At 41.7% G+C, this 22842-nt stretch overlaps 1 protein-coding gene across 8 annotated transcripts in view; it reads left to right on the forward strand.

Annotated features, from left to right (window-relative positions):
• tnca (tenascin Ca) overlaps positions 1–22842 on the forward strand; it is a 67787-nt gene that overhangs the window by 22020 nt on the left and 22925 nt on the right. The window contains exons 2-12 of one of the 8 annotated variants that reach the window (XM_015032046.1): positions 3705–3951; positions 12562–13107; positions 13401–14714; positions 15078–15341; positions 15439–15554; positions 16299–16452; positions 17697–17966; positions 19345–19530; positions 20291–20380; positions 20557–20820; positions 21727–22116. In XM_015032046.1, the coding sequence (XP_014887532.1) occupies positions 12645–13107; positions 13401–14714; positions 15078–15341; positions 15439–15554; positions 16299–16452; positions 17697–17966; positions 19345–19530; positions 20291–20380; positions 20557–20820; positions 21727–22116 (3511 nt within the window). In that variant the 5' untranslated portion in view covers positions 3705–3951; positions 12562–12644. Of the gene's footprint in view, positions 1–3285; positions 3952–12561; positions 13108–13400; positions 14715–15077; positions 15342–15438; positions 15555–16298; positions 16453–17696; positions 17967–19344; positions 19531–20290; positions 20381–20556; positions 20821–21726; positions 22117–22842 lie in introns of those variants that run through there. The other 7 variants (XM_015032045.1, XM_015032049.1, XM_015032047.1 and 4 more) reach the window with 7 other exon arrangements.

A 22842-nucleotide genomic window follows, 5' to 3' on the forward strand; every position in this document is an offset into this window, starting at 1 on the left:
GAATTTGAGAATTTGAGAATTTGAATTTTCTTCAGACTACTTCATGAGGACTTGTGGAGTTAAAGAGACGGTTTCAGAGTCGGGATTGAAAAATCGATCCTTGTTTGAAAAGACGTGCTTGAATTTGACTTCAGCTGCATATTCAGCAGCTCTGAAAAGCATCCAAACCATCCTTGAATTTTAATTTTTTTTTATTCTTTTACATTTTGTCATATTACAAGTGCAATTTTTAATGTATGTTTTGGTGGACCGTGGAGTTAAAAGAGACATCGAACCATTGGACGGAAATGCTAAACAGAAAACAACCACTGCAGAGTTCTGTCTTTTAGTTTGGAGAAAACTTTCAAACCAAATTTATTTCTCTCTTTCCTTTTTGTTTCCTCTCTTCTTTGTCTTTGTGTCTGGTTTTCTGTCTCTTTCTTTTTGTCTCGTTTTCTTTCTTTTTTCTGTCTTTCTCTCTTGCTGTCTTGTCAGTGAAGCTAGATATGAAAGACGGGTTAAGAGAACTCCCCCATTTAGTCCACTGACTGTGCCGTCGCTTAAAGCTGAAAAATAGGAAGAAAAAACAAAACTCGTTATTGTGAAGTGAGAAAATTCTTAAGAAAAAGTTCTGGGTGTGAATACTTTCTCAACGTGCGACATTTTGCTTCATTTTCCAGGCGCTTCTCGTGTTTCTCGTCCTTCTTGCAATGCAAACTGACAAAGCTACTTAGCTCCTGTGTGCCATTAGCCTAATCTGGATTTATTCCACGCCCACGTTTCTCTTTCCTTCAGGTTTGTCATTTTGGATTTTTTTTCCTACATTTCGGGTGGAGAAAGCAGCAAAAATTACAGTTCCCAACGTTATCTCGCAGGGAGGCCTTGTTTACAGTCGGAGTTCCTATAAATAATAGATAAAATGTAGATGAGCGAGCGCATAACCACACTCTCTTGGCTGAATCGACTCCCTCGTACTTTTGGAATAAACTAAATGCAGGAGCATCATCTGTTTACACCAACTGAGCTTCCAAAAAGTGATATCATTACAGACCGTGGAGCATCCTGCTTTTTTCCTCTTTTTTTTATTATTTCCAGGAACTGACACGGCCGGGGTTGTTCAACGTAAAGAATGCATCCGCTCTTCGCTCAGCCCATCTGGTAAATTGAGATGTATCCATGAGAAAAAAAGAAAAAAGAAAGAAAGTGTCAGAGCAAGGAGAGGAAAAATGTTTCCTTGAGGAGCCAGAGATGGATTTCAGTCTGTCAGTGATTTATCAGATTAAACCGAAACAGTGCAACCAGGAGGAGGCACGCTCCATACTGAGAGGATGAACTTTAGCTTCACCTTATGTAACAGAGCTGGAGAGGAACTGCTGTCTTTTTGGCCGGGTAAAAAGTCTACACATCCCTTTAATTGGTGTAAAAAAAAAAAAATAAAAATAAAAAAGATTTTTTTTTTAAAATAAAAAATCTCAGAACTTTTTGCATGTTTTCAAATGCATTTTTATTTTTCCTTTCTTTGAAACATGCATGTGTAAAGAAAGGAAGAGCAAATATGGATGGCAGGGGGGTCCAAAAGGCGGCCCTGGGGCCATTTGTGGCCCTTGGACTGATTTGTGTGGCTGTGATTAAAACATGCTAAGAATTTGCCTCATCCATCACAGGTTGAAGCAAACTGAGCCTTTTTTTAAATTATTTATAGTCAGAGTAAAATGTTACCGACATAATTTATAATAATCGTAACTGACAGATGTAATTTCCTTACTATGTAAATTAAGTGCAACACAAGTTTCATTCAATTTGGATAAATATTGTGAGCATTTTGAAAGAAATCCTGTTTTTATAGCTGCAGATAAATCTGTTCAACTGAGGTCAAAACTATTTGAAAGACGGATGCCTTTCTTTTACTACGACACATGTGTAAAATCATTTTGAAGTTTTGGATCTACAATGAATATTATCCCTGTTCTACAAAAAAGAAAAAAAGGGGAAGAAAATAATAGCATTGCTTTATGTGCTTGATTTTAGTTCTTTCAACTTTCCTTTAACTTGTTGATTTTGATCCAAAAGTTTCATGTATGGTATCGGTTTGTTCGTCAGAAAGCAGCTGGGTTTTGTGTATCGCCAACCTGAAGATAAACGGTTTGTGTCCAGCATGTGTGGGGTCTGCAGAGACGTTAGTTCCCCTTTTTCCTGATTCCAGATTTGTTCAAGTCCTGGACGGAGGACAGATAAACTCCCTCTTTCCAGACATGACTGCTCATTGCCGTCCGGCCCTTCCTGTTTCATGGATGAGCCAAACCACACAGTCACAGATGAACACAGGGCAGACTGAGTAATGGCCATGTAGAACATGACCAGCATTTCCTGTGACAGGTTGTTGCACTTTTTGAGTTGTTGCAGGGACGCCAGTGTCTCTGCTGGTATTTCTTCTAAACGCCGTCTGTGTGTGACGGCTGTCTCATGTCCAGAGAAAGGAGCGGTTCTCAGGAACTGGACGTAGCTGCGTTTCCTTTACAAATGTGCGCAAATCTCTGTCGAGGTCCTGCTGAAAAAAAAAAACTACATTACACAATTACGGTGTCTCCCTGAAATAATAAAAGCAATTAAACTCCCACGTGAATAAGTGAGTTCACACGATAAGTCATTAAAAAACACACCAGGAGTTGTGCTGTGGTGGCGCAGGGGTTAAGCACAGCCCACATATGGAGGCCTCAGTCCTCGACGTGGATGTCCCAGGTTTGATTCCCAGCCTGGCGACCTTTGACGCATGTCTTCCCCTTCTCTCATTACCCACTTTCCTGTCACCTAACTATCAAATAAAGGCCACTACAGCCAATAAAACCTTACAAAAAACAACACACCAGCCATGAGACTCCAATCACTTCCTGTCATCTTCTTCATGGTTTGCACCAGTGGAAGCGTCCGGATGTTGATCACGTGACTCCCGAGATGTAAAAAAGTTTTTCTTTGTGGGGGGGGGTTGGCGTAAACTAACTCTTTTTCTTCTATGTTCAGTGGCTCTAACTCGCTGTCATACCACGGCATGCTCAGGAACTCGAAAAACAAAAATCTTTTAGAGATAGAGATGAAGAGATTTCGCCTTGTTTTTGAGCTTTAATTAAACGTAAGAAAAGGCCATTTTGGTTCTCTTACATCATTAAAACCCTGCAGATTTGAGCTTCTTATCCACTGTAGACAACAACGGTTTCAGTAAACTTTACAAACACTTCCCTGCTTTAATCATCAAGTCAGACAATCCCACATCATTATAATAAAGTAAAATCGCCTGAAGGTAGACGTCTGCCATGCTGTCTGCAGCCTTTCCTCGACTTTCCTCTCTCATTTTGCTCTCCTTTCTCCCCCCCCCACACTCCGCCTCTAATTTTCCTACACAACCACAAGGTCCACTCTTTTCCTGTCATGACTCCCGGTAACAGTGGCATCTCATTTAGAGGCAGCAGGCCAGCTCTGCACCCATTAGCTGCAGCGGAGGGAGACGGAGAGGGAAGGACAGGGTGGCAAAAAAAAACAGCAAGAAGGGAGGGAGAATGATGGCTATTTAAGGGGCTGGAGTTTAAAAAGCAATTCGTGTCTGACCTAAACACTCCTCAGGCTTTAAAAGACATTTCCTCCCACACCAATTCTCCCTCTCTTTCCCTCTCTCTCTCTCTGCTTTTCTTTTCTTTTCCTTTTTTTTCTCTTTGACTCACTCTCCCTGTCAGAATCGGAGCTGAGCCCCAGCCTGAGCTGTGAGCGCTGAGGGAAGATAAGGAGCTCTGGCTGAGGGAGGATTGACAGAGCTGTCTGCCACCTTGCTCGGAGCAGCGACGGAAGACGGAGCGAAGCATCCTCCTTTCTTCTTCTTCTTATCCTCCTTTCCCCTCAAGAAAGCCAAGCTGAATAGGAAGGAATCTGGAGGAGCTCCACGTGTTGAATGCAGAAAATCTGATCTGATCACACCAAACACAGGTAAGAAGAGACATTCATAATACATAAGAGCAAAAAAAAAAAAAACAAAAGAGCTTCCTATTGTTTCGGATGTTGCAGATGTGCAGAAGAGATCTCTATTTTCCAGTTTTTGCCCCTACTGGGTGCACAAGTTGTCAAGTTTGACTTCAGTTCCTGGAAAGATCAAATAAAATCAGTGCATGTCGCGTGGGGGGGGAGTCATGAAATCCCCCCATCTGCTGAGATTTTGCAGCTTCATTATTCACCAAATCCAGTTTTTTTCCCCCCACCATGAAGCTGAAATGAAATGAAATAAAAAGTGGGCAGCAATCAGAGAGAGGGGAAAAAAAACACCTTCTCCCATCAAGTCCATTTTAGTTGAGCTGAATTGAAGTCCAAATGTGATTGATTTGAGATTTTTTATTATATTTTTGGTGGAAAGTTTGAGTCACAGGTTCCAGTTCACGCTCAACTGATGAGAATCATAATCGTTTCTTCTTTTAAGTCCTGTCCATTAGCGTAGATTTCTGTTTCCCACAGAGGAGCCAGGGGAGCTTTTTGGTGTGAGCCTGGATCCCTAAGATGTGAGCTCACATCCCCCCAACCCCTCCAAACCTCCAGATCCCCAGATGGGTTTCAGCTCCTAAACACATTCCAGACACCCGGGGGGCATCAGGAGGGCAGATCGTAACTCACCTTCACACACCTCCATGTTTTTCCTGTTGAAGGTGTTTAGATTATTCCTCAGCTTCTGGTTAGGAGTGACTGCAACAGGCTGCAAAAAGGTGAAGGAGGTTTTTCTTTTTTTTTTAAAGTGTATCTGTTTCTTTTTAGAGGCACTTTCAACAGAGCGTTGTGTTATGTAATACCAGTCTCTGTTTCAGCGTACGACCTTCAGCTCTAGAAGCGTTTCTTCTGATATTTAGTGGAATCACATTTTAGTCCAAGAAAATTATTTTCCGCTTCAAATTGACACCAAATAATTTTGAAGTGGGGAAAAAAAGCTTGCATGGTTCTCTATGATTTTTACAAAGAAATATCAGGAGTATTTCCAATTCAATTGAGTTGAGCCCCCTTTACTCTGACACACTTAATAAAATCAAGTGCAATTTGCTAATAGACAGCTCTGTGAGGGTTGGTTTGAGAATAACAGTCATCAAACAGGTTCATGAAGACGGATCTGATTGTACGCATTATTTTTGTCCCAGTGTCATGATGGCAAATTTTACCGGACGATAAATTATACCAGTAATTATTGCGATAAATGATAATATCGTTATCTTGAGATGATTTTCAATCCTTAGGGTTAGGGCCATGATTAGAAGGATGAGGGCTCCGGGGACAGAGCTGACTTTGGTGCCAAAATAAATACAAAAAATAAATAAATAAACTATTCACTCATAAAAAAAAAAAACATTAATAAGTAGGTCTATACATCAGCAGGTTTAGAAAGTCCCATGTCAGATGTGCTGTACGTTCAGAATTTTCATATATTTTTGTATTGTATTAATTTGTAGAAATGTAACATTAAAAAGACAAACTTCATATAAGAGTTTTCTATTAGATACAACAACATTACAAAAACATTCCAGATCTTTGGGGCGCCCCAAAACTTTGCGCCCTGGGCTACTGCCTCTGTTAGCCCATATGTAAAGTCTGGCCCAGAATATATTGATAATGGCATAATACTGCAAGTTTGTGGTCTAATTTCAATTAAAAAGATAATAAATAATGCGGAAACTTAAAGATATTTTAAATATCTAATAAAATGATAATAAAAAAAATAAACAAAGAGATCAAAAATGCTAAAGAAAAAGCACACACTACCAAAACCATAAAGAAAATGGATTATGAAGTCTGGAATCAAAAATATAAAATATCAGAATACAAATGATCTAAGTCCTTTTTAATGCATCATGTGATTAATTGATTTATTGCTTATTGCTACACGTTTATCCCAGAGGCAAACTTTTGTCTGCAAGAAGAATAAATCCTCACCCAACTATGAACACACCAGCCGCACTGTGAAACACGGTAGTGGCTGCATTATGCTCTGTGGATTATTTTTACTCAGGGAAAGCTAATTGTACGGAGCTGAGCAAGCTCAAATTCTGATGTAGGCAGGTGAATGGCGAAAATGACGCCTGATAAGGAAAATACTTCACAGTAAAAACATGAAGGGAAAACAACCGGAATCGCAGGAACAATGATGAATGATCACATTATCAGGTGGGGTGGTAATTATCAACATGGGAACCAATGTGAGTACAATAAACGGAGAAACTGCTGGTGTCGAGGGGCTGAGGAAACCGAGGGAGGAATGTGACCAGACTGAACGAAATTGAGCGCAAGGAAACAGAAAAATATCAAAGCACAGGAAAACCAAAACACTGAACCTAATTAAACACTCGGAAAGTTTGAACAGAAAAATAAACCATGTGTGGCTCATTACACGCATCAAAGTCCCACACAGCACAACAAATACAGGGAGATCCTGGATGAAAACCTGTTTGAGACTGGAAAAAAGAGCTGGCGCTGGGGCAGAGGTTCACCTTCCCATGGCAAAACGGCCATAAACATGCAGTCAGAGGTATAATCAGATGCTTTAAGTCAAAGCCAAGTCACTCGTTTGAGTGATCTGGAAAAAATCCAGGCTGAAATTTGTTTCAGAAATTGCGGGTGAATTAAAAATGGCTTTTTTTGTATATGATTTTCAGCCAAACTGACCGGAGATTAAAGTCGTTTGCGAAAAGGATGAGGCAACTTTTAGACGTGTGGTAGACACAAACCAAGACGGATTTAAACGTGCAGTCTATAACTCGTACAAAAAAAGAGTTTTTTTAAAACATATTTGTTAAAACTGTCTGTAACCTGTAAGTTATGAAAAATAATTTTTTTTATAACTGAAAATATTTTAGGTCCTCCATCTCCTCCCACAGCTGATACTGCTGTCTAAAAAAATGCAACACTCCTGACCAAAAACAACCAATCAGAGCCAGGGGAAGGGTCTCAGTGCTGTCAATCAGGCTTGTCTATGTGCTGCCAAATGTGCTAATGGTGGAGACACTACTTACAGGTTTACAGGAACTGTTTATCTGCCATCATCAGTGGCCATGCTAACTAGCCTTTGCATTCACGGCAGGCTAGCTGTCAGAGAACAATCGGGTTAAGTAGGGTTATACGAAGGTGATTGACAGCACTAAGACCCGCCTCCTGGCTCTGATTGGTTGTTTCTAGTTAGCACTAGGAGCAACAGATTGTGGGAAAGATTACACACGGCTTTATGCTGATTTATCGCGTAAAATCCAATGAAGAATGTGGTTGTGATGTTGCAAAAGCGTGAAAAACACTCAAAAGGAATGAATCGTTTGCAAAGTACTGACTACGATTCAAACGGCGTTAGTCACCAATTTTGTAGACAGTTTTCCAAAAACGGCTAAAAACTTCTCGCCTCCTCTGAGGATGTTTGTCATCCAGGCGTGCCCGGTTGAAACTTATCAGGTAATCAGCTGCTGCATTGTTTTCTATCGTTACATCGGCCGCAGCGACTGCTCCTGTTAAGCGGCGCGAGATCGTTTCCAGCTGTGCCAGATGTTAAAAGGATGTGGATTTCCAAATGCATGGAAACTAAACAAATGTGCACAAACAAACCCACAGAAAACCAAGCGCAGTACTTGTTTTCTGCTGACCACCGGGTCCCCGACACTCAGTGTTTCCAACGAGGAGTGTGTTGGGCCGGAAGCGTGCCGCGGGTTGTGTGTGTGTCAGCGCTGCGTCACTCATAGGAACCGATTGTGCAGATGTGACCGAAGCGCCCCTGCGGTTTGTAATTTGATATTAACCTTCTTTTCTCTGTCTGGATACATGACAAGCACCTTCATGGAGTTTCTTTTTTTTTCTCTCCTTGACTTTGCAAAACAGATGTCGTCAGTCCACAGCCAAAATTCCCAATATTTATTTATTTTTTCCACGTGGGAAACTTTCCCTGATGCTGCCAACATGGGGGGAAAAGGCACTAAAGCTACGGTGAATGGATTATAGCTTAATGCTCAGGTTATATTAGAGCTTCAGTTTTTCTCCCAAAATTGTCTTCCCATGTCTGAGCGTCAAAAAAGATGTCCTTGGTTCACCCCGTTCTGCTCTGAATGATGCATTCTGGGGAGTTTTACTGCAACAACCGATGCTTGCACACACTGTCCAGAAACGTCACATAAACACAGTGTCTGCGTGTCTCTGAAAAGTGGCAGTTGCTTCATAAAACAACCAAGTGATTCCCTTAAATTTGGATTATAGCAATATCTATTCTTTTTGTGTCTCTCGTTTTCTACAAACTTTAAACTTGGAGGATGTTTTTAAAATGTGTTAAGGCTGTAAGCTACGAAGAACTGTTGTGAAAACCAGGCAGCTGAAGAGGCCGTGATTACGCTGTCATGCAGTTCTAATACTGCTACAGGTTAAATGGATGGAAACATGATTTCTACATATGTGTTGTGGTCAGTTTGGCTTTCCGCCTGGTGCGTATGCTACATGCACTGCAGGAGCTTCAGCAAGGAGCCAGAGTCACAGTCATGGGAGAAATAAACCTCCGATTGCTGACAGGAAGAACTTCATAAGTGGTAAATGAAGCATAATAATTGTGCAATAGTAGCACTAGGAGGAGGTGAAGGAGATCCATCTTTTCACAGATTATCTGTCTCATATTAAACTGTCACACAACATAGTGACAGTTTTAACAAAGATGTAAAAATCATATATTTTTAGTAAAAGTTACATACTGCAGCTTTAATGGTAGAATAATGAGTGAGAAATTTGCACTAACTCTACTGACCCTTTGCAACTGTCACTTAATCACACCAGGCGCCATGATGGACGTCGTGAGGGAAAGGAGTATTGAAAATAGCAACTTAAATAGTTTTCCAGTTGTTTGTGCCAGTTTATTCAAGGCTCCTACTTGTTCTACTCAAGGTAATTTGTCTGTGAACATAACAGACCTGGTTGGGACTCATTTATAAAAGTTGGAATTAACCAGCTAAGAAACCGAGCCATACCTGCTCCCTCCTGACACGTAGATCAAATCCCAAGCTTTGCCTGAATTCACACCACAGAGTTCCAGAGAGCATGACCAGGTGCAAAAGGTCAATACTTTTTTTTATTAGCGAAAGCCCCCCTCTGTTGTAATGCGTTTGTTAGCTTGAGATAGTTTTCTTAATTGGGGTCACACCTGCAGATGTGTTAAGGCATCGCCGCAAAAACACTGCTTCCTTATATGAACCTCCTCAAGTCTAGTTCATGGTGCTACCTTCGTCTGCCGGAGCAGTCATATGTTAGCATAGAGAAAGGACTCTTGCAACATGAGCTAGAAGAGCATTTAGAGAAGAAGAAGCTAGCAGCATGAAAAGCCAGGTTAGCAAATACAAGCTTCCAACATGTCTTGTGATTATTGTTTAGCCACAATGTTTTATAGCTAGCTAACTAGCTGGCTTGCTTCGCTCTATCTAGCTAACTATCTGGCTATCTTCATTGTAGCTAGCTCTGTTCTTGCCTATCTAGCTTCGCTCTAGCTATCTATCTAGCTAAATGTCTGTCTAATTTATCTATATCACAAAAACAGCTACGTTTTTTAGAAAGTCAGGTAAGAACACCTTATGGAATTTTCTGACTTACAAAGTTAATATTTTGCTTGTTTAGATTTTATTTATTACCTCATTCCTATTACATAACTTTGCCTTCCACTTGGATAACTTTACAACTCGTATGAAAGCTCTTCAGACCAAAATTTACTTCCATCATGTCTGCCACACAGTAAATATTCAGCGATGCACGTAAGACATTCGTGAATATTTTCCTCATTTTATATTTGGCCAAAAGAGCTAATAAAACATGTTTTTGCGTTATGCAAGCAAAGTCCAAAATCAGGAGTGAACTGCATCCAAACCCATGCAATGGGAGCCCTCCTGGGGACTTTATGGGATCTGTTCTGTACCTTGAGGACCACAAATTATCTTTGTTGCGGTAATGTTTTTTCTAGAGGGGGATCCAAAAATGTATACTTCAGAACCAAGTTTTTAGATTTACAGCTTTCACTCACATCCCAGGCCATTCAACCAGATGTGTGAGAAATTGTGAAACTCCAATATATTTTTTTTTTATATCTGTTGTTAAATGTAAAGAATAGCAGAAATGCTGGCAATGGTGCCAGGGAGGTGACACCAATGATGAGTACAGTAAAAAAAAAAGATGAGACTGAGGAGAGGTTTTTATAGGCACCATGGTGCGATGGGAAAGAAAGTGGTTTCATTCTTTTCTCATCACCATATAATGAGACTCGAGGTAAATTCAAAGATCTCCACAGCCTGAAACTCTTCTCCCTCTGCTGTATTGTCTTTCCTCGACAGTAAATTTTTTGGCGGTCCTTGCAGGAAAATTCAGCACAACCAATTTTCCTCACATTTTGGAAGAAATATATTCATATTTGATTGTCAGATTAAATGTTTAGGGGAAACTCTGGTACTGGGATGAGTTTCCCCTGAACTCATCCCAGTACAGAGATTACACAAGTTTATTTGAAATTTATGAGGCTTTTCTTTTTTTTCATTTCAATGTTTCACTCACTGTTGTGTGGATTTTTACTTGGTCTAAATTCGCATTTCCTGCTGAACTGTAAAGCCTTAGGAATGGCATGGTTTTGGCTTTTTTGGATTTCTCATAAAAAGGATGTGGAAAAGACTTAGATTATTATTTTTTTTTTTTTTGGATTTTTTTTTTTTTTTGGATTCGTGTTCGTGAGGAACTGTTTGGAGTGTTTGTGTCCCTGTGGTATAATAATGTCTTTTCAAATTTAGAAGAGGCAAGACATACAAGTTTACTGTCATGGCAACGGAGATGCAACAAACGTTCAGTAAAATCGTCTGAAGATGTTTTTCTTTGTTGAAGTTCCCAATTGTACCCATACGAGTCAGTCTCAACCCAGGTGCACATCATGGTCCTTTTTTATTTTATTTTTTATAAAAGTGCAGGTACTGGTCCTCTGTCTACAAGGGTTTTTCTTTTAGTTCTTCTGAACAGATGAGACTAATAAGAAAAAAGACATGACACAATCCTTAAAGCTCTGCCAATATGCAGCTTGATGTAAAGGAGTAACATGTCTACCAGACAAAGCAGCAGACTGTAAGAACCAGTCTCAATGTCATTCGCAGACAGATTGAGGATAAAATGTTTCACACAGCATCATCGTCGGTTGTCATGTAACCTAAAAAAAAAAACCTGAGGGAAGCTGTTTCCAGTCATGAGGAAGAGGTCATTCATCACAATGGGCTTCTCTATCCATTTTCAGTCATCTGTCATTACTCAAATGCTGAAGAAACTCATTACAAGGTTTTCCCACGGTGCAGCAGGAGCTTGTTGCTCGACTCCTCCGAATCAGGGTGTTGTCGTTGTCCAGGTGTTAAAAGAAACAAAAAACTTGTGGGTGCATCAGTGGATGGAGTGAATTAGGATTTTTTTTAAACTATTTTTCCCCTGCTGTAATTGTAAGTTCTGCTGAATCAAAACAGCTGAGACATTTCTACATTCACGCGTGAAATCCATAAGACGCTGACGTGCCAGCACAGCTGTGGATTCTTTCGCCTTGAGACATTTTTAGGGATGCATAACATTTTCCAGCATGCTCAAAATGTATTTTCTATTATGTATCTGTGGTTTGTTTTGACATTGATAGCCCCAAACATCGTTCACTTTAGCCTGTGGATGCACACAAAGTGTGCAGACATAGTAGTCTTTGCTTAGCTTACCCATATTACAAAATGGGAAGCATTTGCTGCTGGTTTACTGGTCCAAGCAGTAAAATATAAGACAAAGGATGTTCAGCAAACTACCATGCAGATATTGTTTGCAGATAAAAACCTTACCGTGGACTGAAAATCTTTTCCTTCCTAACTTATTTGTCTGTCACTTGTTGCAAAATTAAACCTCATTAAAATTTTACTCTGCCTTTTGAGTTGCTATGCATATTGTAATACCATTTGAAATTCTTTGATTTTCGTTTTTGCTTTGACTTCTGAAAATTAACCGGTGATGATTCAGAAATGTTGTTTAGAGATATGTTTGTCAAGCTGAACATAATTTTCTCCAGCATTTGTCGGTGAAAACGACTTGCTGCTTCAGTGTAATTTTTGAAAATGGTGAAAGAGGGGGACCTTTGTTTTTTTGAAAAGATTTCAATTCCAGTTTTTCTATTGCTTTGGTGTCTCTAATCACAATTCAAATTTTCATCTGTGCTAGTTCAACCTATGCTATTCTGCTATATACTGGTGTCACGTCAGTCAACTTATTAATAAATGCTGAATAGTCATTCCCTACATAACAAAAAGGTGCTAATTTAGAATTGTAGTCTGCCTGAGTTAACATGAACAGCCGCCTTGAAGAGCTTGATGCATTTCCGTTCACAGTGGGGCATAGTTGATTAAAGTACAGGCAAATTCTGGTTAGCTTCGTAGCTGTACAAACCAAAGCACAGAACAAGGGGCTGACTTTTACCAGACTATCGTTTCTTTTAGTCTCTACTGTGCAGTCGTAATGCTTTCATTGTACTGACAAATTTACGCAATTGCACTTTACCTTTGGTCTTTTCAGACTGTCCACTGGAGCCAGGATTGCCCCTCAGGTCACAGGTCCAAACAGATATCTTTTCACCCGTATCTTGCCCGACATCTATCATGGGCGCACAAAGTCTTCTGGGCTGCCTTCTTCTGTTTACTTTGATGAGTTTATCGACTGCTGGGCTTGTCAAGAAAGTCCTCCGCCATCGACGACAGACTCTTTCTCCCCACGCAGAACACAATGCCACCCTTCCCAGTGTAGGCCACCCAATGGTTTTCAGCCATGTTTATAACATCAACGTTCCTGCAAGTTCCCTGTGCTCGGTGGACCTGGAGGCATCAGAGGACACACAGGTCCATCCCAAAGACGTAGAGTCGGTCCCTCCGGCCCATCATGTCACCGAACATACACTTAATGGGGAAAACCAGATTGTGTTCACCCATCGCATTAACATACCTCGGCAGGCCTGCGGTTGCACCGATGACTTTCCAGGCCTGAAGGACCTCCTGAGCCGCCTGGAGATGCTTGAAGGAGAAGTTTCAGCTTTGAGGGATCAATGCAGCAGTGAGCAGCTCACAGGTAGGAGTGTCACCCAGCAAAGAAATAGATTACTGTATTTGTTGAAATTTCACAATGAAAAGAGCTTTTCAGATATATCGCATAATCCCCTGAGTCTCCCTCAGTATGAAGTACATCTGTTTGATTCATCTGTTTGGAGTGATTTAGATTTTATTGTGGGAGTGTAACTCTGTCTCTAAAGTACGGCCCAACATCTCATGAATTACATTTTAATAAACCTTGTGGTGAAATGTTGTGCCAATGCGATGAGACACTCTGCAAATCAATTTCTTCGTCCTTTTTTTTCTGTATAGGTGAGTTGGGAACCAAACCGTACTGCAATGGCCATGGAAACTACAGCTCTGAAACCTGTGGTTGCATATGCGATCCTGGCTGGAGGGGACCCAACTGCACTGAGGCCGAGTGTCCTGGAAGATGCCAGGACCGTGGCCGCTGTGTGGACGGAAAATGTGTGTGCTATAAGGGCTTCGCCGGAGACGACTGTGCCCTCGAGACCTGCCATGTGGTGTGCGGAGCCCACGGCCACTGCGTGGGAGGCGTTTGTGTCTGTTCCGATGGTTTCTTTGGCGAAGACTGCTCTCAGAGCCGGTGCTTGAACAACTGCCTGGGCCGCGGTCGCTGTGAGGAGGGAGACTGCGTGTGTGACGAACCTTGGACGGGCTTTGACTGCTCCGAACTCATCTGTCCCAAAGACTGCTACGACCGCGGACGCTGTGTGAACGGCACCTGCCACTGTGATGAGGGCTTCAGCGGGGAGGACTGCGGAGAACACTCTTGCCCCAACAATTGCCGCGGCAATGGGTTTTGTGTTGACGGCAAATGTATTTGCACTGCTGGGTACAGCGGTGAAGACTGCTCCCAGCTCACCTGCCTGAATGACTGCAATGGCAGAGGAACGTGCTTCAATGGACTTTGCATCTGTGACTCAGAGTATCAAGGTGAGGACTGCAGCCAGCTTGCGTGTCTGAATAACTGCAACAATAGAGGTCAGTGCATCAACGGACGGTGTTCTTGTGATGTCGGGTTCCATGGAGACGACTGCGCCGAGCTTTCCTGTCCGAACAACTGCCGGCTGAAGGGGCGCTGTGTCAATGGCCAGTGTGTCTGTGACGAAGGCTTTGCGGGTGAAGACTGTAGCGTACGCATCTGCCCATCAAACTGCTACGGCCGTGGGGAGTGCATCAAAGGACGCTGCGTGTGCCACGTAGGCTTCGTCGGCGACGACTGCAGTCAACTGAGTTGCCCGAACAACTGCAGAAACCGCGGTCGTTGTGTCGATGGGCAATGCGTTTGCGACGAAGGGTTTAGCGGGGAAGACTGTGGCAAGAAAGCTTGTCCCAATGACTGCCTGGCACGCGGTCACTGTCTGGACGGCAAGTGCTTCTGTCAGGAGGGCTACACGGGAGATGACTGCTCTGTGCTGGCTTGTCCGGACAATTGCAACAACAGGGGGCGCTGTGTCAACGGGAGGTGTTTGTGTGAGAGTGGATATGAAGGGGAGAGCTGTGCAGACCTGAGCTGCATCAACAACTGCCAGGATAAGGGCCGCTGTGTGAATGGCCAGTGCTTCTGCGATGAGGGGTACATCGGAGAGGACTGCTCTGAAGGTGAGAAGCTCCTAATGTTAACACACACACACACACACACACACACACACACACACACACACACACACACAGAGAAGGATTCTGCTGTTTTACTTTCTGAGAGTTTCCACGTGTCAACTTGAAGAGAATATAAAATCAAACTCAGGGTGATGTGATTTCCTTCTATTCTTAGTCACTACCCACTAAACTGTTTTTGGTGAATGTAAAATAGGCTCTTGGTTTGTCTTTTTTGTCACACCACGTCCAGATTGTATGTCTGGAGTTTGCATTACTGCCACATAATGGATATTCGCCGACACACAGAGCATGAGAAACCATCTGAAAACAAAACCACAACATCCTTTTTCTTTTGCTTTATTCCAGTGTCTCCTCCTAAGACCCTGACTGTCGGGGAAGTCAGCACCGAGACCGTGGACCTGTCCTGGAACAACGAGATGCTGGTCACAGAGTACCTCATCACATATGTGCCCACCAGTCCCGGGGGTCTCCTCATGGAGTTCACTGTTCCTGGAGATAAAACTGCTGCCACCGTTAAAGAGCTCGAACCTGGCATTGAATACCTGATCAGCGTCTACGCGGTCCTGAGCAACAAGAGGAGCATTCCTGTCAGCGCACGAGTGGTTACAGGTACGTCACAATTTTTGCTGCGCTAACTATTTAAAACTTGCATCTGGGGTAAAAAAAAAAAAATAAAGGACTAACTATTTTCCCTCCATTTTGGCAGATCTCCCACAACCAGAAGGTTTAAGATTCAAGTCAGTGAGAGAAACCTCTGTCGAAGTTGTCTGGGACCAGCTGGACATTTCCTTTGACAGCTGGGAGATTTATTTCCGCAACACGGTTAGTATGCCCGCTGCTTCTCTTAAGACTCCCCTTCCTGTTTAATAACCGTCATGGAAAAAGTGAGAGGCGATAAGCTGTGCCAGCTTTTTCAAAACTTCAGCATAAAAGATTTATGTCAGGGCTAACCATTAAATTTGCTTTGACATGAAAAAAAAAATAAAAAAAATAACCCTCACTGAGGGCAAATCTGGATGTCAGCTAAACCCGCTGCTAGGAATCTGAGCTAGACATGCTTTGAAGGAAAATGACTGTGCCGGCTGATAAGTCAGAGCTTTTGATTTTCTATCCTCTGTTCGCTTGTATTCCATTTTAAATAGGCTGTCCTTTTACTGACCTTTAAGTTTCTTCTGCTCCTTCGCTGTTAGATGCCTGCTCAGATGCAAGTTATAGAAATCAGCATCTTTTCACTTTGAATGATTAGTGAAAACTGATGCAGATCCACATAAAAAGAGCAGGCTGTTTGCAGCCTTATGTTACTGCGACACAAGATAATACAGCATGATTCCCTTTCACAAATGCAAATATTAGTGTAAGTGCAAAAACTGCTTGTGTTTTGTCCCCATGCATGCTTGTCTTCAATTTCTTTTGATGTTTTCCCGTCAAGCATCTCTTTAAGATATGAGTACTTTGTATTCATCAGATGATATGAACTATTCAGTAACTGCTGCAGTCATAAATTTAGTTTGTTCTCTCTGGAGGATATTTTTTTCTTTTATTCCATTGTTTTGCCTTTCTCTGCAGAAAGAAGAAAACGGAAAAGTCGTGAGCGTCCTTCCACCCTCCCAAACCGACTTCCTCCAGTCTGGGCTCGGACCGGGACAGGAGTATGAAGTCTCCATCAGCATCGTAAAGAACAACACCAGAGGCCCCCAAACATCCAAAACTGTCACCACCAGTAGGTTTCTAAGGTCCTCATCAGTGCAAGGGTTTAATCATTCAGCGAAAGCACTTTGGTGTTATAAAGAGCTCTTGGCACTTAGTAAAAGTATTGAGTTACCAGGCGTCTTTAAAGGCTGACAAAAAGTAAATTGATGTTGCTGAGTGAAATTCCATAATAATGAGAAGAATTACAACAGGAAATCTATGTTGGTTCTGATTAGTTCACAAGGCTACATCGTACCTGTAATTTTTCTTCTTTGTAGCTGCTATCATCTGTTAAGTGACTTTTTTATTGCTCCAATACCCAATACTAGATGTTATAAAATCCTTCCAAGGCCCTTACGCAATGGTAATCCTGCCAGGCCAAACATCTTCAGATGTGTGTCTGGCAAAGCCATTTATGGTTTTTAAGGTCTGCGGTGAGGGAGCCCCCTGGATTTCTGGACCCCCACATTTCATAGCCGATGTCATTTATTTGGGTAGCTTGAAACTTGACGCAAATCCCAGAAAGTGACTGATAAAAGAGAGCTCAAAGTTTTCAGAACGTCAACCTCCCAGAGGTTTTTTAAAACGTGGATCTAAAATATGAATGACAGAGGTCTCCTCTACATGTTACCACGGGAGATTTAGCAGGTAGTAAACATGAGGCTGGAGTGAAAGGGGACGACATTATAACAGCATGTCCGTTTTGGATCAGAGGCTTTCCTTCGTCTGCCAGATGTCAAGTTAGGTCTATTTTCCATTGACTTTTCTTGATTGTCACTTTGGGAGGAGTAACAAGGTCCTCATCAATGTTTTTTTTTTTTTTGACGTATTGCGTTGGAAAAGTTTGACAGAAACGGCAAAATATGAAATGGCTTCCACATATTTGCAAAAAAGGTTTTACGCCTGTGTGACGTGATTTCAAAGAGTTAATGTGCTGAAGGTGGAGATGGAAACTTATTTGCCCAATAAGTTCTGACATATCGAACATTTGCCTTGCATGGCTGATTAGGTTACAGCCACAGTTTATGTCAACATCTGACAAAGTAATGGTTGGTAGATTGAAACACGCCTAATTCATATTTTCTCGCTTTTTTTTTTTTTTGCAACATTTTAAAAGTTTGCTCAAAATTCAAATGACAATTGGATGGAAACATAGCTATTGCTTGGAACATCATTAAACATTTTTAAGATATTTTCTCTTTCGCTTTTGTTTTACTTTGTTTCTATTTCAAACTGCCAAAACTTTCGTTTCTCCTTCCTGACCTCCTGCCACAGAGATCGACAGTCCCAGGCAAGTGGAGGTGAAGGATGTCACGGACTCCTCGGCGCTCATCAGCTGGTATCTGCCGGTGGCTCCGGTGGACAGGGTCACCATGTTTTACATGCCCAGCTCCGACCCCTCAGACGAAACCACGGTGGACGTTTCCCCACCAGACAAACAGTACAACACCGACAACCTGAGGCCGGACACGGAGTACACCGTGTCCATCATCTCAAGGCACGGAGAGACAACCAGTGACCCCGTCACCACCACGTTTACCACAGGTGAGAGTTTGGTAATAAAAATAAAATGCCCACAACATTTTAATTTATGCTTGATAGCAATCATATCCCAGGTATTCAGGTCCTGGTCAACAGAGAGCAGGTGGAATACTAGTGTTTAATTTTTATAACATTTAACCCTTTAGCTGTCATGAGGACACCAGTGTCTTCATGGACACATTGACTAAAAACATCTAAGTGTTTTGGGGGTGACATTTAAGGAATATGAAAGTAAGCACTATGTTTCTGAAACAAACTTCTTCTGTGGCAACACAATGATACTGGAGAAACAAGAGCTAAAACAATGAATGATGGAAGATTTTCAAATAAAGTTGGATATTTCATCCATTTCATCCTCGGTCGAGGCTTAAAACAGGTTCCAAAGAGTAAATACTCCCTGAATTATGAGCGCTTATGAGCAATGAACCGCTCTGCCTTCAGGAAACGTCACAGTAACAGAGACTAACCAGATGGGAAACGATTTGAGCAGATGAGGACACGGTGTAGTAGTTAATCACGTGCATCCTCCTATTCTTCTTCTATTTTTTTTGACAACCAGATCTTCATCGCCTTAGTTACCGCTTCTCATCCATCTCGATTTGTGACTCTGATCGGTAAACGGCAGCATTTTTTTAATCTACTTGTTTTGTCTCCGATTGCCACAGTTTGCAGCAGCTCAGAAACCTAACGCCGTGGCATTGCTCCAGTAGCAGTGTCTGGTTATTGCTCTGCATTTCCTCCAGAACGGCAGACAGGAAGTTAGCTGACATCCAGTTGCAAACACCTTTTAAAATATGTGCAAAAAACCCCCCAAAAAAACGGGGATAGTCTGATGAAAGTCCTCCTGGAACAAAATTTAATACTTTATTGGTGGGCGCATTGACAGCGATGAGGACCAAAAATCCAAGAATAAAAAGCAATTCTACCAAATTTACTGAACGAGGATAAGAGTATGTATACTAAATGAAAGACTGAATGGAAACTAAAACACAGAAACAGGAAAACTAAACTATCACCAAGCACAAAATAACTCAACTCTACCTCAGTGGGTGGAGATCTGAGTCATTAAGTTACTTGGGACAAAATATCCCTATTGGAACATCCATCCATTTTCTATACACTCTTGTCCCTATTGGACATATGCGATGTACTTAGAGTACATCGCAGAGATAATTAAATAAAGAAAATAATATTAATAATAATAATCAGAGCATTACATCTGACCTGGTCACAGAACTCAATTCATCTTGCTGTTGGTAGGAATCTGGATTTTACTCTCAGTTTGGTGTATCAGCTACTGCTAAAAAAGCAACATTTCAATACTCAAAAAGTCAGAAGCTGCTCTACTTCTTTAATTACTTCCGTGTTTTTGCTCCCTCAGCTCTGGATCCCCCTACGGACGTGCAGGCTGTGTCTCAGACCGATGGCAGCATCACTCTGGAGTGGACCAACAGTCAGGCTGATGTCAGCAGTTATCGAGTGAAATACAGTCCCATCTCTGGTTCCGCTCACGGCGAGAAAGTCTTCCCACGAGGATCAGGACACGCCACACAGGCCACCATCACTGGTTAGTATGGGAAAATAAAGAACTGCAGAAACACAAAAATCTTACCAAGGCTTTTTGCTCTAGTTTCTAGTGTAAATATTTTAGTGCACTTAAATAAGACAAAACTAACTCACAAGAAGTTTTTCAAACACAGTGTATTAGAGATAGAAAACAAAGAGTAAATTTTCACCAAACAACTCAGAAATTTTCTAGAAGGAAAAAAGGAAATTTCACAGTTTGACAAGTTGAAAATTGGCTTGAAATAAACTTAAAATTAATCTCAGAAATGTTTGAGAAATTTCTGTGTCTAAAGTAGAAACTTTTATAAGTTTCAAAATGTAGCAAATTTTTGACTTTTCAAACTCAGAATTTGAGTTGTTTGTTTTTTCTAGACAATTTTCTTTGACCAAATTATTGACCTTTAAAACTCAGAAAGTCAATTAAATAATTTTGAGATTAATCTCAAATTTCAGAGTTTTTCTGGTGAAAATTTACTCCTCTTTTGTTTTCTATTTCCAATGGCCCAAATATGCTGTCGTACTTTTTAACAAGATATAAGAGCCTGTTTTAAGTCAGTAATTTCATAATATTTCTAAAATAATTTACTGGCAGATTTTTTGAGCTATCACAAGACATTTTTCCTATTTCATAAGTGAAATAATCTACACTAGAAATTGGACCAAAAAACAGTGTTTTTGCTGTGTGTGCATGAATGTGACGCTCCAGAGCGCCTTTACTCTCACCGTATCATCATTTACCCTCCATGTTGTTTCTGCTACAGGGCTGAAGCCGGGGACGGAGTACGGAGTGGGAGTGACAGCTGTGAAGAATGAAAGAGAAAGCCTCCCTGCCACTACAAATGCAGCAACCGGTGAGAGAAAACACCACACAGCTGTCCAAACACACTTCTTCCATATATCCACAGAACGTTCTGTTGATACAAGCGCAGATAAAACTTTCGCTAGCACCGATAACTCACGATTACATGTCGAGAACATTGGGAGACGTCGAGATATGATGCGAGCTTCTGTGCGTGCCCTCTGTCAGACCTCGACCCCCCCAGAGACTTCAGAGAGGTCCGCTCCACCGAGACGTCTCTCACCGTCGCCTGGCAGAAACCCCAGGCCAAGGTCGGCGGCTACAGGCTGGCGTACATGTCTAGAGACGGCCAGGCGGAGCAGGTGGAGATCCCGGCCTCTGAAAGCGCCTACGTGCTGCAGAACCTGGTTCCTGGTACGAGCTACACGCTGACGCTGGCGGCGGAGCGGGGACACAGGAGGAGCAAACCCGTCTCCCTGACGGCGTCCACAGGTGGGTCGCCCAAGAGCTCGAAGTTTACAGGTGGATATTTTTTCTAAATGCTCATCTTTTCAATGCTTCATTTTACTTTTTCAAACAAATTAGTTTCAGTTAATGGTTTTAGGTTTATATGCGGCTTGTTGAAAAATTGGGGAAAAGTGTAGCGAAAAATGAGCCATAAGAAACTGATTTAGTCTTTTTTTTAAAAATATATCAACAGAAGACCTTATAAAACTGGTGAAGATTGTAGTTTTATTAAGGAGCACTAGGGCCAGACTAAGAGAATTTGTTTTATTTACGAGCATAAAAGTCATGATATTAATAAAGATGCAATATTACCAGGAGAGTGTTGCAAAATTATGAAAAAAATAAAAAAAAAGTTCTGTTAGTAAAAAGCTGTGAGTTTTCGAGATCTGATGTGACCAGCTTGGCACATCCGTGTTTTTTTGTTTGTTTTTTTTTTCATTTGCTTAATCATTTCAAAGTCCTGCTACTGATATGAATCTGCTGCTGATGTATTAAAAGATGAAACATTTTCTTATTTTCAAAACAAGTATGTCTTCACGAGGTGTTCAATTCTCAGCCTGGTCCTAATACTCCATTATATAAATTAGACCCTGTGGCGCCTGGCAAAACATACCTGACATTCTTTTTCACCTCATTTCATTATTGTGAGATTTACAAAAAAAAACAAAAAAAAAACAATGTTTTGTTTGTGAAAAAAGTTTAAGGGGTAACATGTCATTTTATGCAATAGTGACTATGTAAACTATGCAAAAATGTAGCTATCACGTCTAAGCTAAAGATACATTTATACTATCAAATAGATCAATGAAGATTTGAGTAAATCCTCTGGAAGCACTGGAGATAAGATGTCATTCTGTCTGGATTTGTGCCTTTTTGTTTTTTTCCTTGTAGCCACTTTCACTTTTTATTTAGCTGCCTCAGACGACCGTGAACAGAGGACCCCTACAGGCTCGGAGGACAATGTCACTAGCTCTGTAATTTTAGACCCGCCAGAGTCACAGGTTTCCGAGACGGAGGCTGAGGATGAGCGTGGAACTCTGACCACCTCGGGCGTTGTGTCCGACGGACTTGACCTCTCTTGGGAGTTAAAAACTCCTGGCGCCTCCGTCGGCGCTGCCGTACGGTATAAGGACGCTCAGATATCACGGGACGGGAGCGAGGTCCAGCTCCCTGGAGATTCCCGTGTCGGCGGCCCGGAGCCGACAGCAGAATATCAAACTGAGTTGTTTGGAGTAAAGAGTAGCCAGGGACCTGCACTACAGGAAGCTGTTGCGGTTTCAGGTACAAGGGTTTGTTTAAGTGAACAATTTTTCACAGTTTCTCGTTACAAAGCAGACCCTGTGTGTCACAGACCAGCCGTGTGGTCTCGATCACTCTCGCATGCCTTTATACGAACAGAACACACCACTTCCACTCTGACTTGTCTTTCCAAAAAGGCCAAAGAACTCATCCTGTTTATCATCTGCCAGGGCCAAACCAGGATGTTGCTTTCTGAGGTTTTTCTTTTTTTCTCTTTTAAATCGCAACTGTTTGACTTACAAGGGGCTTCGTGCCACTACTGTACGTTGCTAAAGTATTCACACCTCCTGAATTTTTTCAAATTCTTTTTTTTTGTTAAGGACTCCACAAATCTGGCCGACAGTGAAAAGCCATAAGATGTCCCAATCATGTAGAATAACAAATTCTGATTAGTCCAAAACGGAATAGTAGAGGCTAAACCATTACCTAAATAAAACTGGGCATCAGCAGCATGACTGGAACATTGACGTTCACAGACTCTCTCCATCCAGTCTGACTGAGATGGAGCTATTTGGCTCAAGAGTAGGGAGGAATTGTCACTAAATGTGTGGTGACTGTAGAAGCAGCTTTTCCATTGATTTAATGCTGCTAAAGCATTGACTTGTGACCAGGGCCGGATGTAGAAGGACGTGGGCCCCTGGGGCTGGAGCCCTTTTCACCAAAACTGCATTTTACACTTACAAATAAATGACAGTGCACTGGTAGATA

This window comes from Poecilia latipinna, unplaced genomic scaffold (assembly GCF_001443285.1).
Source record: "Poecilia latipinna isolate Pla-1442-1.1 unplaced genomic scaffold, P_latipinna-1.0 Scaffold229, whole genome shotgun sequence".
NCBI classification, from domain to species: domain Eukaryota; kingdom Metazoa; phylum Chordata; class Actinopteri; order Cyprinodontiformes; family Poeciliidae; genus Poecilia; species Poecilia latipinna.